Consider the following 16,877-nt stretch of genomic DNA (forward strand, 5'->3'; position numbering starts at 1 on the left):
GCTTGGCTACAGTGGTTTCTGTGCCATTTTGGAGGAAGCTTGTACTCAGTGATAGTGCTGTGTGACAGCCAAATTTGGCATCCGGTCCTCTCTTTCGATAAAAGCAGCGTTTCTTGGCCTGAAACAGAAGTGACCGGGCAGGGTGTGAGAGAGCCTCATCCAGGCTCCCTTCTCCACCACAGGTCAGACCAGGTGATCTTCAGAGGTCCCTTCCAACCTGGGTTGGTCTGTGGACAAGGGTGAGATGGCAGTCAGCTCCGGGTCAGAGCTCACGGTGCAGTGCACCTCCCAGCTCAGCCCCGCATGGTGATCCCAGCCTCCTCCGATCCTTTGGGATCAGAGAGGGTCCTGAGTGCCCCACTGATATGCACTGATGTCCCATGATCCTCCCCAGGCCCCCTGACAGTTCAGCCCCTCATGGTGACCCCAACCCCTCCATCATCTCAGTGCTCTATCATCTCAGCGCCCTACCAACACCTCCCGGTGCTTCCCCAGTCCTCCTGCTGCCCTCTGGTAGTCCAGTCACCCTCAGCTCCTGCGTCACCTCAGGGCCATCCCAGACACCCCCTTCATGTCCAATGCCACCAGCCACTCTGTCACCTTAGAGCCAGGTGGGCACCTTCATTGGCCCACGGACACTTCCCCCAGTGCCCCACAGGACACTCCCAGCCCTGCTGCCTCCTGTGGGAGCCCCGCCACCTCAGCCCCTCCACCACCTCAGAGCCAGGCAGGGCTTCCCAGTGGCCCCAGACCACTGTCCCCATGGCCTGCAGCCCTGCACGGTGCCCGGGGACATGCCCCTAGAGGCTTTGATCACATCCTGATGCCCTGTGGACTCTCCTTGAAGCTACACAGTTGTAAATACCACTCAGACTGTGTCATCACCGTCCCTGTCCTCCCCACCCCCCCCCCCAGGCCACGTGCACACCATCTGATACCCCACAAACCATCTCCAGTGCCCCACGGACCCTCCCCAATGGTTCACAGACACCCCCTGAGGCCCCACGGACAGTCTGCAATGCGCCGTGGACCCTCTCCTGTGCCACATGGACCCTCCCCTCATGCTCCACGGACCCTCCCCAGTGCTCCACGGACACCCCCCCAGCATCCCCGGCCCCCCCCGCCGCTCCGCCCCGCCCTCTCCCGGCCCCGCTCCGCTCGGAGCCCCCGGCCGGGGGCGGCCCCGTCCCTGCCCCGTCCCGCCGCTGACAATGAGTCACGGCGGGCGGGGGTTACCGGCTCGGCGCGGCAGCGCTTGGAGCCGGCCACCTCCGAGCCATGGCTCCGCCGCTCCTCCACCTCCTGCTGCTGCTGCTGCTGGTTCACGGTGAGCGTGGGGCGGGCGGGTGCGGGTCCCCCCCGGCGGGGCAGGCAGCCGTGCTCGGCCGACGGGACGGGTGTGAAGTTCTCGGCGGGGGCGTGGAGGCAAAGGCCCGGCTCCTCGGGGGGTTCTTCTGCCGTGGTTCAGGGTTGGAGGTACCTCCTCCATCCCTCTGGCAGGGATGCTTTTCTCTGCGAGAATGAAGGGGACACGTGGGAAGCGCCATAGGAGGGGATGTGCCAGCTGTAGGGTGGCTTTTTGGGACGGGTCATAGCTTAGCAAGATTTCGGCTGCTTCGTCGTCCCCCAGGGGTCACGGAGGGATTTGACAGGCATCTCCTGCATCGCCTTCCCAAGCTCCCCCGAGGACAAAAGGGGCTCAGAGGACCCCCGGCAGAGGGACGCTTTTGGGTGACCTCCCGCCCCACCACCGCCCCACACAGATGGGGGGCCCACACCTCAGCCAGGAGGCTCTTGCCAGCCAGAGGAAATTTGTCACCACCAGCTTGCAGCATGCTGGTGGGGGGGAGGGGGGGGGGAGGCAGTGACTCATCCTGGCTCCTGCTCTGGTGCTGTGAGTGAGGGCCACCAGGCACCTGCCAGGGGCTCAACTGGCCTCATCTGACCCCCCTGAGCATGGGCACAGCTGCGGCATGCGCTCCCAATTTGGGGCTGACAGGGAAGGTGAAGCATTTGTCGCAGAAATGTCTTCCTTCTGACATCAAAACAAAAAAGAGGATGGGAAGAGGACTGAGCCAGCCCAGGCACAAGCTGTTCTCCAAAACACAACCCCCAGCAGCTGCCAGATGCCAAGGCACAAACTGTGGCATCAAGACAGGGAGCTAAAAAACCTCTGTCTTGATTTGTCCACCAGGGTCTCAGTAGAGTTTTCCAGTCTTGAAGGGACTGCTCACACATGGGTGATGCTGAGCACTCTCTGGGCGCTGGAGCATCCCTGGAGCCTATCAGGGAGTTGCATTCCCAGCAGGTATTTCAGGAATTGCTATTTTGGCTCTTCCCTGTGCCTTCATGTTGGCCACTTCCATTATCCCCCGACTTGGTTGTTTCTGGGCATCCCAGCTCAAAGCTCTTTGACCTTTCCCAGGTGCCACTGCCAGGCTGAAGGAAAAGCTTGCCCATGTCGAGAAGTATGAGACGGTGATGCCACGCAAGATGCCAGTGCCTTGGGGAAAGAGGGAACTCTCTGCACTACTGGTGAGTAGCGGCTTGGCATAGCTGCCCTTGCTTTTGCAAGGGGTCCAGGGAGGGTGCTGCAATTAGCAGAGACCATTGGCCCACCACTGGGCTTGGAGCTGGACCCCCTTAAGCCTGTGCCAGAAGGGTGCACGTTTTCTTGCATTGCTTCCATCCCAGAGGATGGAGATCTCAAAGTAGTTGACCAGCTCAGCTTTCCTGGACTGTTTCGGGGTCAAAATAGGAACTGCAGATAGCAGGGTGGACTCTTGCCGGGGGTGGGAGGGGTAGGGGGGGGCGAAGCTTCTCCAATGTTTTTTTCTGAGACCTTATCCAGTGGTGCCACCTCTTGCAACTTTGCAGTGATCTTGTGACATCTGGTCTTTGTGTAAGGAGGGATTTGCAAAGCCTCATTGAGCTGTAAGCACTTTTCTTGCTGTGTTTGCTGAAGTTGTATTTTTTCATCCTTTGGGACAGGGAAATAAGAATCAGAAAGTTGCAGAAACCCACATGAAAGAAAGCCAGTGTTATTTTTCTTGGGAAACCTTGTAATTTGGGGGAAGGAATGGGGTTTGACTCAGTACTTTTGAGCACTTGGGGCTGACATCCATAGGATGATGGCCTTGATCTCATTGGTTTCCTCGTTGCCTTAAAGTGGAATTCAGACAAATACAAGGATTCATTTTCTAGGACCGAAAAGCATGAACTTTAGCACCTGATGAGATAGAGGGGCTGTGGACATTTATTTCCTAGTAAATTCTTCATACAGCTTGTTCATCTATGATTCAAACCCATTCTGATAAACTAGCTTCAAAAATGCTCCCCAAGAGCATCTGTTTTCTCTGCTCTAGAAACCTAAACTTGCCCACAAGATAAACATTCCCCAGGCTATTTAGAGATACCATCTGTGCTGGGTGCATTGGGCAGCTCTGCACTGATCCCCCTGGAAAGGGGAGCTCACCCATCTCGGTGTCCCTCTGCTTTCCACAGCACAGGAGAAGACATTTGCCTTGAGCTGTGTACTTTGGGACAGCCATGGGTGGTGTCTGCCAGGTGGCACCTGGATTTGGTCTTGGATGGGGTGGTTCTTGGACCTCCCAAACCCATTGTGCTGAGGATATGTGGTCTCCTGCCTTTCAAGCGATTATTCTTCTCTTCCACAAAAGGTGGGTTTGCTCTTCCAGTAACCTTGGTGGGGAAGAGGTTCTCAGCAAGGCTTGACCACGACCAAGCCCCTCTTTGAAGTGGAGACAGGTAGCTGGATGGTCGTTTTCTGTGCCAGCTCCTTCTGTGGCTTTGCATTAGCAGTCTCTGGCTGGGATGGGCATGAGCCAAGAGCTGGTTCCTATGTCAGAGCAGTTGGGACACATGAGGCTGGTCCAACAGAGCGTCTGCGAGGTGAGGTTTGAAGCAGACCCCTCTGGCTTTGCTTAAATCAAAATGTTTAGCCCTGCAGACAGGGTGGAGATCTGGGTCCTGCAGCACAGGATCTCCTGTGATGCCAGCCTTCCCACAGGCCATGGTCTTCTCCTCCCACCCACCCTTAGCAGGAGTGTGACAGGACATGTGGCAAACCTGGGTTCCTCATGGAAAGGGACCTGAAAAAAAGCAAGAAGGGCCTCCAAAAAGGTTTATAGTTACATGCTTTTGATTGCAGAAGTGACATCTATTTCATATCCATGCTCCAGCATTTTAAAGAGCTGTATTGAAACAGGAGGGTGGTTTCCAGCCAGTGTAAGACCCAGTGTAGCAAACTGCTGGCTTCTCCCTCAGTGCACCTGTGCTCACACATCCCTGCTGATGTCCTCCACCGTGTCCATAGAACCGGTTGATGCAACAAGGCAAGCCGTTTGACTGAGTGGGGATAGCTGAGCATCAGCTAGCCCAGCCTGCAGCTCTGCTGGAAACAGCAGGACATTGCAGAACAAGCGATGGGGCCAGATGGAGCAGGAGCAAGGGACAGTGGTGGCCCAGAGACCCGCCTTCTCTTCCTCCTCTCTTGTGCTGCAGCTCCTCTGATACACAGCATGGTGCAATGAGCCCCATCCCTACTGTCCTAGCCTGTCACCTCTTCCCAGCCCGGGAAGAAATACCTTGTGCTGGGGTAGGATGATGGCATCGTGTCCCTGATCCTCTGCAAGCTCTCTGGGTCACTTAATAAGACCAGCTGGAAGAAATCCCTCCTTTCTGTGTGCTGTGGCCATAACTCTGCTTTGCTTGCTCAGCACGGTCATGGGGCTGGCAGGGCCAGGGCTGAGCTGCCTGCACTTTCAAAGCCTTCCCATCTGGAGCCCTTGCAAAGCCCATGCTAATAAGGAAGGGGGTGATTCAGAGAAGATTTAGCAGGACTTTTCTTTTTTTTTTTTAACTTGCCCTGCGATTGTCTCCAAGAGACAGTCCCTGACCCATCACTCCCTTCCAAGTGCTTTCCTGCCATTTCTTAAGACCTCTTCTGGCTCCAGCGCTGCCAAGAATAACAAAGCATCACTTTGTCAGCAGACACGGGACAGGATGGCCACGTCAGGCAGGAGACGCTGTTTCATAAGAAAAGAATTTTGTGGGGACCCATGAGTGCACCCACATGTCAGTGGTGTGCCTGCCTGCAGCCGGGGCTGCCTGGCAGGCTTGCTGCAACCTGCTCAGCATGCTGATAGGACATCTCGTGGCCAGCAGCCTGCCGCTTCACATTGGAAATGGGTTGAATTGAGGGGGACAGAGTGATGGGCAAACCCTCTTACCCAGCCTTGCTAGTGCTGAGTCAGCACGACTTTTGGCTCAGCCCCAGCTCCTGCCAGGCTGCAGATCATCCCACTGGGAGCGCTGAGCCATCCTATGACAGCAAGTGTTGTCATCCTCCCCGGGGAGAGAACACACATCTCATCTGGGAGGAATGCTGGCCCTGCGTGAAGTTCTTACTTTGCCTTTTGCTCAGCTCTCCACCCTGGGATCCCGTAAGAGTGAGGATGTGCCCTCAGGAGAGGTGTCTGTGCTGCAGTGGTGACTAAGGAGGTCCCTAGTGCCAGGGGTGCAGCGTGATACAGGGCACCATGCAAGTGATCATCGTCTCTCTCAGTGGCCCGGGTGGGACGAGACACCTGGAAGTCTATGGCTCAGTCTCTTCAGATTGAGATCACAAGACATTCCAGGGGAAAACACTTCTGGAAGGGACATCTCCATCCTGGGAGTTCAGGGCTTGGCTAGGCTGAGCCACGTCCACCCTGACACAGCCACAGTGACTGGAGTTTGGACCTGAGATGCTTTGAGGTCCCTTCTACCAGCACTAGGGTGATGCTCAGGGGATCTGGCACATGGTGATACTAAAATCCATTCTCAGTAGCAGAAGAGAACCGGGAGAAGGTTATTCTCTAACCATGGTATGCATGTTAGATCAGTCAGAGATAAGGAAGTCTCTGCTGATGAGAGCTGTTGGGCACTGGGGATTTTTGCGGTTAGCCTGTAAGTAAGTGCTGAACTCAGTGCCCAAAAAAGGACCTTTGTGATTGATGAGTAGGAAACCTCAGCTTCTGGCATGGCCATCTGCAGCCATGTGTCAGAGACAGGAAACCAGACTTTGCTGACTCTGTTTCTTTGCTGGTGACCTATTCTTTATCTCAGGATGTGATGGGGATTTGTGTTATTGTCCACATGCTTGCCTTTTTCTCTTCTGATTTCCTGTGTCTTTGCTGGGTGACTCCATGGTGAGCAGCCAGGTTCCCCATCCTGCAGCCACCTTCCAGCGGGACACATGCACACCCCATCCCCTCTCTGGGCAGGTCCTCTGTTCTGTAGCTCTTGCTTCTGGTGATGGTGGGTCTGTGATGTTGTCTACCTTTCATGCAGAGCACCTACCCGGACCGTGTCCTCTACAGCATCCGTGCCGAAGGCAGGGACTACCTCCTGTGGCTGGAGAAAAACAAGTGAGTGAGGGTGGGCACAGCAGGATGGCTGGGGGTCCTTGCCGTGAACATCACTTCTCCAAGGTCCAGCATCCCCACACCAGCAATCTAAGCCCTCAGGCCAGACCCTCAATAGCAAAATATTGCAATTTTTTTTCCCTCCTTGCCAAACCCACCCAGGGAGGTCATGGACCCACCATACCCAACCTGACCAACCTCATGCCCAAACTTCTCCCCAAAACCGGGGTCACTGCTTACACCCCTTCCCCCTCCTGCAGGGAGCTGTTGGGGCAGCAGTACACTGAAACGCACTACTTAGCCGATGGCACAGAGATCACAGAGAAGCCAGAAATTCAGGTATGGAGCTGGCTCCGGGGAGGGCAGTTCTCCTGCTCCTGCAAGGTCCTGCTGTGTGAACAGCGGGTGCAGACCTCCTTCACACCTCTCCTCTCTCTTGACAACAGGATCACTGCCTTTATCAGGGCCACGTGCAAGGATACACCAACTCAGCAGTGAGCATCAGCACCTGCAGCGGGCTCAGGTAGGACCTCCAACTCCCCAGGGCACTGCAGCTGGCCAGAGGACAGCAGCAAGCCTGGTCTTGGCACACTGTGCTGCTCGTGCCGGATGTGGTGCCATGTCATGGTGAGCTGGTGTGACCAGGCTCCGTCCAGCCGGAGCTGTGCTGATGGAGGGAGAGCTCAGCTTTCCCATGAGGAAGAGAAGATGTCCCTTTTCCTGCTGGCAGTGGGAGTGCTGACCTCCCTGGCTCGGTGCCTAGAAGGAAAGGCATTTTACATCTCCTCCTGGCCACACCAAGCTCCTAGAGCTGATGACCGGTGCCTTTCCAAAAGAAAAGGAAAGCACACGGAGGTGTCTCCCTCTGCCCACTCTGCTGGCCATGTTGGGGCTCATTCCTCAAAAGCTGCCTTGGGTCTACCTTCTTTTAATGGCAGAAAGCATCCTTGCAGAGTAACCCAAGGTCCACCAGTTCCATGCAGTGTTGCTCAGTTTGTCATGGGAGATTTGTACTCTGCTGTTCTCTTTCTTTTAAGGTCACCTGGCAGCCAGACATTGCAAGAGAGTAAGCCAGAGAGGAAGGGGTCCCTGGCAGGGGGACGTGTGAGGAGGACAGGTGGTCCCTGGAGCACCCATTTGCAGGAGAAACACCCACTGGAGCTGCATGGCAGCCATCTCCTCACTTTGCGAGCAAGACTTGTGTCTGTGGACACCTTGGCTCGCACATGCATACATGGGACACGATATCCTTGTATAGTAGGAGAAGATGTGCAAGAGCAGGACAGGAGACAAGGATGATACAGACAGGGCACATGGGACACCTTACAGAAAGCATCTTGGAGGCCAGAGCTGCTCAGTAGAAATACTGTGTTACACCTGGCCTAGCAGCACAGGGCAGTTCACCTTGCTGAACCCTGGGAGATTTCTGCTGCCCAAAGTACAGGATGCTCCCCTTGCCACAGCTGCCATGCCATGGTTTGCTGCCTCCCAGCCCAGCAGGCAGTCCTTAGCCTCCCTAACAGTTAAATGGTGCTTCTGCAGCCTCCAAAAGCAAATGTTGTGGACATGTTTCCTATTGCTCCTCATCTCCTGGCATGCCCCACGTCAGCTCAGTCCTGCAGCACCTCCTTGATGGACTCTTGGGCGAGGTGATGTCACAGAGAAGATGCATCTAGTCCCTCACATTGCTGTGAACTCCTGCACCCCCGTACCTCTGCATAGTGGTGTGAGGCTTCATGCACTGCCGAAGGGCTGCTGGGGGCTTTGCATTGAGTATGGTTTCATGTATATGGCGAGAAGGACCTGACTGTTGTGTCCTGCTAGTGGCTGGTAGTCATCCAAGCTACCTATCCAAACCATGAAAGGGTAAGGTGGTTTCCTAGCTGAGATTTAGCAGCTGTATTTTGTATCACAGGCACTTGCAAGGGTGTGTGTAGGTTCTGTCCATGTCCTGCCAGATATCTCCCCAACCTGGCACTCACCCTCTCTCTCGGCAGTGGATTTTTCCGGGTGAATGAGACCACCTTCCTGCTGGAGCCCCTGGAGGAGGATGCGGCAGGCCAGCATGCAGTGTACAGAGCAGCTCACCTGCAGGGGAAGCGCGGCACGTGCCCAGAGTCCAGTGCCACCCTGGAATATGACCACGAACCGAAAATTCCTGCAGCCATGAAGCTCTACCACTGGGTTAAGGATTGCATTGTTTCTCCTTGCTGTAGCTGAGTTTGCAAGAGCCTAGGTCCTGTGAAGTCCAGGAGAGGAGTGGGACCCATACCGCATACCTTGGATCTGCTCTGCTCCCACACGTTGTTGGTTGGGCACACAAACACAGGTTGCTCCCAGTGGCCTAGCTCCTGATGGGAAAAAGTCCTCAGATCCTGTACCATTAGCAGGAGCATCCTCCTACCCCATGAGCTTTGTGATGATCACAGAGCGTCTCTCATGCCTTATCCCAGTAGCAGGCTTGAGTTTTAACTTGTGTGTTGGAAGATGTCTGAAACACCCAGCAAAGTAACATCAAAAAGCAGAGCTAGACTACTAGACCAATATTGAATAACATTGGAAGATGTCCCAGGATCCAACACATCCCACAGGAGGGTCAACTGCAGGGCTTGGAAAACTGCAGAGCTGAGCCCATCTTTGCACTCACTTTCCTCTTCTCTTCCAGAGGTCAGCTCCATTACACAAAGGTCCCCGATATGTGGAGCTGGTCTTGGTCGTGGACAATGAGGAGGTAAGCACCAGGGCAGGAACCCAGTACCTGCATTTGAGCTGTCATCCACTGCAGCAAGGAAATCGAAGCCAGCCTGGAAATATCTCTGTGTCCTTCCGTAGTTCAGGAAACACAAGGATTTGCGTGCAGTGCAGAACCGCATGAAGGAAATTGTGAACCATGTTGACAAGGTGAGTCCAGGGGTCTGGATCTGCACTCCTTGCTCCCACACGTGCCCTGCAGTGCCAGCACAGGCATGAACACGGCAGAGGAGAGATTGGCGTGGGTAGGGTGATGGAGCTGGAGCCGATCTCAAGCCTGTAGGAGGACTGCCAGAGGGTGACCAACTCCCTTGGCCAACGGGGTGTGCAAACTGGACATGACAAGCAGCTCAGCCCTGTGTCCTCAAGAGCATAGGATGGCTGCCTCCCAGCTCTCTCATAAGGGAAGGGGTGGAGAAATTTCTTCTCATAGCCCCTGGGAGCACATCCCACGGCCACTCTCAAGCTGGAGCGGGTGCTAACAAGGGGAGGGTGATGGATGCAGTGCACCGAGGAGGAGTTTCTGTTTGCCTTGCTTCAGCCTCAGTCTTTGGTCAGCAGCATGGGAGCATCATCCCAACCTTCACCAGCCAAGAGGGAGCCCAGAGGTCCTGGGGTAAATCCCCATCTACGTGGTCACTCCAGCTTGTGTTATTTATTGAGGGGGTAACAGAGCTGATATTGCACAGTGAGGTGGGATCCTGGGCTTGGTTGCAGTTCCCCAGGGAGGGTGGGGCCTTCCATCTGCTTGTGCAGATCAAATCTAAGCAATCTCTCCGGGCTGTCTCCCACCCCAGCTTTATCAGCCTCTTCACTTGCGGGTGGCCTTGATTGGCTTGGAGGTGTGGAGCCACAAGGACAAAATTGTGGTCAGTCCCAATCCAGAAGTGACACTGGACAACTTCCTCCACTGGCGAGAGGCAGAGCTGCTGCGGAGGAAGCCGCATGACAATGCCCAGCTGATCACGTAAGGACGGGGGCTACCACCTCGCCATCCTTGCAGCCCTTCTGCCACCCAGGCCACATGGCCATGGTGGCATCTCAATCCCACAGGGGCATAGACTTCCATGGCACGACTGTAGGGCTCGCCAAGAAGCTTGTGATGTGCACCAGGGACTCAGGCGGTGTCAACCAGGTGGGTTCCACTGCCCAGGCGTGTGCTGGGAGGGCAGCAGCGGTCCCACAGTCTGCACTCCCTGCATTGTGTTTTCCAGAGCGGGTCTCCCCAGAGGAGTGTTGGGGCCTCAGGGAAGGGTAGGTGTGGAAACCCCACTGGGTGCTTGCAGAGGGCTCTGATACATCTGAGCCCTGAAGAGCCTCTCAGAGCAGCTCTCTGGACAGAAGGCTTCTCCCACCACTTGTCAAGTGGCTGAGACTTGGTTTACAATTGCTCCTTGGCCATCCTGGCTGTGCTCCTTATCCCACTCCAGGGAGGGCATCCTTTGCTGGAGCATGAGTCATGGAAGCCGATGGGACCCACGGCTATCCAGAACCACCACAAAGCATTCTTTCAGGGTAGCTGCTATATCTAAACACACTAACACTCCTGAGGGGGACCATTCTGAAGGTCCTCAGGGGCCATGGGAACAAGTCCAGCTTTTGTCTTCCTTTACCTCAGCATGGCAGCATTAGGGAACAAAATGCAGACAACAGCAAGACCTGGTACTCAGCTGCCCCCATGGAGATGTCATGGAGAGCATTTGAACCATGCTGCACTTCTTGTCCCACAGGACCACAGCATGAATCCTATTGGCGCTGCATCCACCATGGCTCACGAGATGGGGCACAACCTGGGGATGTCTCATGATGAAGATGTTGCTGGCTGCCTCTGTCCTGTCCCCAAAGCTGATGGAGGATGTGTCATGGCAGCGAGTGTTGGGTGAGTGAAGGAGAAAGGGGAATATCCCTGGGCAGAAAATACCTTGAAGTGTCTTCCGGCATTGTCCTGATGGGGTGAAGCCTGCGAGATGGCCAGAGCTGGGTAGATGTTTCACTTGAACCTGCACTTCAAAGATCTGTTGGTGGCCCTCCACCTTCTCCCGGGCTCTTATCTCTGCTCATGACTGCCTGTTTTTGTGCCCCTTCAGCTTGGCTTATCCCAAGCGTTTCAGCCACTGCAGTGAGCAGGACATGTGGCAGTTCCTCAGGGACCCCAGGACCAGCTGCCTGCTGAACGTCCCCAGGGTGGATGAGCTGTACGGGGGGCCAGTGTGTGGGAACCAGTTCGTGGAACGGGGAGAGCAATGCGACTGCGGCACGCTAGAGGTAGGGATGCTTTCTGAGAGCCCAGGAAGGAGGGTTGGTGGCAGGGACCCAAGACCTGTCATTCAGACTTGAAAAAGGTTGTGCAAGGCTCTTCACTGGACATTGCTTTGCAAGATTCATCTTCCTTATGTTCCTCATACTTCTGCTGAAAAATAATGTATGCAGGATTTGTTAACTTAGACACGTGCCCCCCCCTCATGTAGCTGGAGCAGGAGCATGCCTAGGAAAAATGGACATCCCGCCAACGTGTCCTCCAAAGAGGTGATCCAAGAAGAAGGGGGACATCATGTCATGTTGTCCTTTCAAGAGCTGTGCTTGGCTTTTTCTCATCCCTAGGGGAGATTTGAGACAATGTCTCTGGAATAAACCCCTGGGTCACAGCCCTCCTCTGGGACCTGAAGGGATGCTCTCCTGATACAGAGAGCACAGAGATTCTCCTGTTTTCTCCTTCCTGGAGGTGTGCAAAGGGTGCTACAAAGGAGCAAAGGTCCACGTCAGGAACCATCTTCTGAGAAAAAAAAAAAAATCTCTTCTTGTCCTTTGGTTTGGTGTTGGTAATGGGAGTAAAGAGGCATGGTAATGGTTCACACCTGGGATGATGCAGTGGTTTTGCCCCATGGTTTAGCCCATGGCAGCTACGCTGCTGTTGGCACCTGGTGATGTGGCAGCCAGCTTCCCCCAGAAAGGAAGGAAAAAGGTCTTTCAGGGGGCTTTTGGGAGCATTTCAGTCCCTCCCTGTCTTGCAGGAGTGCTCTGACCGCTGCTGCAATGCCACCACTTGTCAGCTGAAAGAGGGAGCCGAGTGCGCGCAGGGGGACTGCTGCCAGGACTGCAAGGTACTGCTGCCGATAGGGGGACCAGGTTGGCAGGGAAGGGAGCTGGTGGGTTCACAGTCGGAGCTTCCCATTAGAGGCAAGCTGTGTCCATACCCCTCTGGAAAGCCTGAAGGATCTCTGTAGCAGCCTGCCCAAGAGCCAAATGCACCCAATGGTTTGGGTGGGAATCATGCTTTCTGTCTAATGTTCTCACTACATGGACAGTCAGCATCTTGGGCAGGAAGTGATCAGGAACATGAAGCAGCCTCTGTTTCTGGCATCCTGGAGTCCAGGTCCAGGTTAGGTGCAGGATGAAAGGTATTGAAGAACTGGGCAATGTTCAAAAGAGATCAATGTGGGCCATTTCTGGACCAGGAAACCAACCTGCTCCATTCGTCCAAGAGAAAGTTGAATTACACGTGTTGGTTCCTACACACAGGCATACGAAATGCCTTAGGGAGGAATAGCCCCGTACACCAGTACAGGTCAGGGGCTGACCTGCTGGAAAGCAGCTCTGCAGAGAGAGATCTGGGAGTCCTGGTGGACAACAAGTTGGCCATGAGCCAGCCATGTGCCCTTGTGGCCAAGGCCAGTGGTCTGCTGGAGTGCATTAAAAAAAGCGTGGCCAGCAGGTCGAGGGAGGTCATCCTCCCCCTCTATTCTGCCCTGGGGAGGCCCCATCTGGAGCACTGTGTCCAGTTCTGGGCTCCCCAGTTCAAGAGAGACAGGGAAGTGCTGGAGAGAGTCCAGCAAAGGGCTACAAAGATGATCAAGGGACTGGAGCACGTCTCTCATGAGGAAAGGCTGAGAGACCTGGGTCTGTTTAGCCTGGAGAAGAGAAGACTGAGAGGGGACCTCATCAGTGTTTAAAGGGTGGGTGTCAAGAAGATGGGGCCACACTCTTTTCAGTGGTGCCCAGTGACAGGACAAGGGGTAACGGGCACAAACTGGAACAGGGGAAGTTCCATCTCAACATGTGGAAAAGCTTCTTTACTTTGAGGGTGATGGAGCCCAGGAAGAGGCTGCCCGGAGAGGGTGCGGAGTCTCCTTCTCTGGAGATATTCAAAACCCACCTGGACGCATTCCTGTCCAACCTGCTTTAGGTGACCCTGCTTTGGCAGCCCTGCGGGCTGGACTAGATGATGTCCCAAGGTCCCTTCCAACCCCTGCCATTCTGGGATTCTGTGATTTTGTGAAGAGATAAGGCTTGAAGAGGACCCCAGGTCATATCCAGACTAAAAGCAAACCACAAAGTGTTGACTGCAGGGAGAGACTTAATGGGAAGACCCAGTCCAAGGCCTGACAGATCTCTGTCCTGTGCAGTAGCTCAGTCAATAGTAAATGTCTTTGTGCCAAAGTAGCACAAACTGATGTGTCTGCATCGGTCAGGTGCTGGGAGATGTTTTGAAGACCAGGGTGCTGCTGGTGCTGCCAGTTTGGATCTGGGGATGCGAGAGCATCGAGGCAGTGCCAACATTCCCTTTTCTGTGCAGGTGAAGGCTGCCGGTGTGCTCTGCCGGGCCAGTAAGAATGACTGCGACCTGCCCGAACACTGCACTGGCTTCAGTGCCGAGTGCCCGGAGGATGTCTTCCAGGAGAATGGCATCCCCTGCCAGAACAGCAATGGCTACTGCTACAATGGGGCCTGCCCCTCGCACAGCGAGCAGTGCCGCATGCTCTGGGGTGCAGGTAGTTGCTCTCCCATGCCACCCACCCCTCCTTGCCCCCATTGCTGGGTGATGTACCTGCAGCTCTGGCTCCTCAGGCCAAGGCATTGCTGGGCTGCAGTCCCCTCCTACATCCCTAGCTATGGCTGCTGACCCTAAGGTGTGGCCAGTGGTGTCAGTGCTGTGGGCTCTGGCTCCACCTGACCTTTTCCATGTGTCCTGCAGGGGCCCAGGTGGCTCCTGATGTCTGCTTTAAGCACAACAGTGAGCAACACCATCACCTCCACTGCCTCACCGACTATGGGAAGCAGCCCTGCAGCCCCAGGTAAGGAGCTGGGGAGGTGGGGTGGTGTCCATGTCCAGCAACAGCACCATGGGACCAAGCAAAGCCCCACAGCCCCGTGCCACCCCCACCACTGGTGCTCACGGCTGCTTCCCCCGCAGGGATGTGAAGTGTGGCACACTGCTGTGCCTGAGCAACACCACCAGCCCTGTCCTTGGTGGTGGCTCCTATTCCCTCTTCCTTGGCCGCTTCAAGTGCAAGGCAGTCATCGCCAGCAATGATGCCAATGAAGTGGTGGCCAAGCTCAGGCTGGTGCCCACTGGTACCAAGTGTGGAGAGGAGATGGTGAGTGGGCTGCCTACCATGCTGAGGTGGCAGAGCTGGGAGTGACAACCAGCTATGGGGACCCAGGGCAGCCTCAGAGCCCCCTTGTATGCCCCCAGGTCTGCTATGCCGGGCGCTGCCAGAACCTCCTGGTCTACGGCAACAAGAACTGCTCAGCCAAGTGCAACAACCATGGGGTACGCTGTGGAATCATCCTCTCCCAGAGCAGCTGTGGGGCCCAGGGCAGCAGTCCCGGCCCCTACAGCATGTCTGCCACCCTGACACTTTCCTCCCTCATCCCAGGTGTGCAACCACAAGCAGGAGTGTCACTGTGAGCCGGGCTGGGCAGCACCCTACTGTGAGCAGATTTCAGGGATGGTGGCAGGTACAGCACACCCACTCTGTGCATGGCTGGCACCAGCTACCTCAGCCTGATGCCTGTGCCAGGGAGGGAGCCTGGGGATGGAGGTTGGGCTCCATCACCACAGTGCCAGCGGTACCCATCCCAAGCCAAGTGGGTCTCCACAGGGAGCAGCAGTGTGGTCTTGGCGGCGGTGCTGGCCATGCTGGTGTTCTCCAGCATCCTTCTTGGCAGTAGCTTCATGCTCCTCAGAGGCAGGGTGACCAGGCTCTTCCAGAAAGGGTAATTCTCTCTGCCCCATGGCATGGCTGAGCCACAGGCTGAGCTCGGGGGCGGGGGGGGGGGGGGGGTTGCCCAGACCTCAGCCCCACATCGTCCCTGTGCCCCACAGGAGGACCTCTGGCGGGCCCGCTGCCAGCCTTGCTGACCCACTCTTCCAGGAGGGCAGCCAGACGGCCTGTCCCCGCCGCCAGCTGTCCCACCGTGACATCAGCCACCCGAACCTGCTCAGCAGCACGGTGACCCTGGGGAATGCCCGGCCCCTTGCGCCCTGCTGCCCAGCGCTGCAGGTCAGGAAGCCAAAGGGAGCCCCAGCACAGAGCAGCCATGGCCAGCTGGGCGGGAGGGCAGCCTCTCATCCCTGCTTTTTGCTGACCCTGCAGGCCCTGGAACTGGTCCCCAAGGTAACATCTTCAGCCTCTCCAGGACGGCCCTTGCAGGTAACTAGCCCTCCAAAAGCCACCATGGCAGGGTGGCCTGTCCTTCCCTCTCAGACATCTCCCTCTCCACCAGCCTCCCTTGGCCTGATCAGCTCCGGATGTGGGGTACATCTGTGGGGTGGGCCCAATCAGCTTATGACTTGGTGGGGGGACACCCTTCCTCTGGCCCCCCTGTAGCCCTCTGGGTCCCTCCTTGGCACCCAGGTGGGAGACTTGGGTCTCTCCTCTTCTCCCACCAGGTGAAGCCGAAGCCACCCACCAAGCCTCTCCCAGCACTGAGGAACAAGGCACCGTGCGATGATGAGGGGCTGCCGGGACTAGCCCTCTCTCACCCTCCACGGACAACCCCCTCGGTCATTCAGCAGGACATCCCCCTGAAGGTGGCCCTGAAGCTACCACCCCCAGCCAGGAGGTGACCAAGGATGCTCCATCCATCGCCATGGCTGAGGATATGCTGGGTCTGGTGGCACAGCCAAAGCACCACTGTCTGGCTTCCACCCTTACTTGAATTGGTCACCAGACCCTCCCCCAGGAGGACACCCGCGTTTACAGATATTTGAGTTGTGCCTTAACAGACTTTTGTAGCCTCATGGATGGCCCAAGGATAGTCACCAGCTGGGGTTTCACAAGGAGACCAGGAACGGGGACAATGCCAGCTCCGGTTTTGAGGCCAGCCCCAAGTTGATCCAGGCTCTCCTACACCCTGGGAGCTGCTGCTTTCTCTCCTGACATCCTGAATGTGTGCTGCTCCTCATGCCTTCCCTGCTGGGGCCATGGCAAGAAGCTCCCAGCACCGCCTGCCAGGGCTGGAGTAGCACTGAACCACAGGGACTACGCCCCAGGGCCACCACCCTGCCTGGGGACAGTCACAAGGGGGGTCTCACCAAGGGATATGGCAGGTCCAAACTGGGCTTGGGCTCCCCGCAGGGCTTTTATCTCTGAAGTTACCACTTTAGTGACTGTTGTCCTGGAATTTCCTGGAAGCCTTTTTATTGCAGCTGTTAACTTGTGACCATTTTGAGCCATCTGTCATGAAACCAGCCCCCCCCCCCCCATTTTTGATATAATTTAGGTTGAAGGCTTTTATACCAATAAAGACGGAAGGTAGTGGTGTCATGGGGTGTCTCTTGGCAGAAGGGAGCAGGAGGGTGGATCTGGCACAGGTGGAGCTGGGGCGGGGAGAAGGGCTTGAGCTGAGCTGCCAAATCCTGTGCCAGAGTCACAGGGGCCCAAATGGCAGTACTTCCCTGCCGGCTGCATGGAG

General features: G+C 56.0%; 1 protein-coding gene across 1 annotated transcript; it reads left to right on the top strand.

Moving 5' to 3' along the window:
- The first annotated feature begins 1,278 nt into the window (after positions 1 to 1,278).
- Positions 1,279 to 16,728, top strand: ADAM8 (ADAM metallopeptidase domain 8). Its single transcript, XM_074154562.1, has 22 exons — positions 1,279 to 1,327; positions 2,426 to 2,535; positions 6,355 to 6,431; positions 6,689 to 6,767; positions 6,875 to 6,951; positions 8,426 to 8,612; positions 9,094 to 9,159; positions 9,261 to 9,329; positions 9,977 to 10,146; positions 10,233 to 10,314; positions 10,910 to 11,058; positions 11,267 to 11,444; positions 12,191 to 12,280; positions 13,753 to 13,948; positions 14,152 to 14,251; positions 14,371 to 14,554; positions 14,653 to 14,730; positions 14,837 to 14,918; positions 15,062 to 15,176; positions 15,289 to 15,463; positions 15,557 to 15,613; positions 15,853 to 16,728. The coding sequence occupies exons 1-22, from the start codon at positions 1,279 to 1,281 to the stop codon at positions 16,027 to 16,029; spliced, it is 2,547 nt and encodes an 848-aa protein (XP_074010663.1). The 3' UTR covers positions 16,030 to 16,728.
- Positions 16,729 to 16,877: the final 149 nt, after the last annotated feature.

The sequence above is a fragment of the Numenius arquata genome, chromosome 10 (assembly GCF_964106895.1).
Source record: "Numenius arquata chromosome 10, bNumArq3.hap1.1, whole genome shotgun sequence".
Taxonomy (NCBI): Eukaryota; Metazoa; Chordata; class Aves; order Charadriiformes; family Scolopacidae; genus Numenius; species Numenius arquata.

What these genes read in the sequence shown, in the direction of transcription:
- ADAM8 (XM_074154562.1), top strand. Translation starts at nt 1,279, where the DNA reads ATGGCTCCGCCGCTCCTCCACCTCCTGCTGCTGCTGCTGCTGGTTCAC. An exon ending in AAGCAGCCCTGCAGCCCCAG is followed by an intron (nt 14,252 to 14,370) that starts GTAAGGAGCTGG and finishes CTTCCCCCGCAG; the next exon opens with GGATGTGAAGTGTGGCACAC. An exon ending in CCTGCTGCCCAGCGCTGCAG is followed by an intron (nt 15,464 to 15,556) that starts GTCAGGAAGCCA and finishes CTGACCCTGCAG; the next exon opens with GCCCTGGAACTGGTCCCCAA.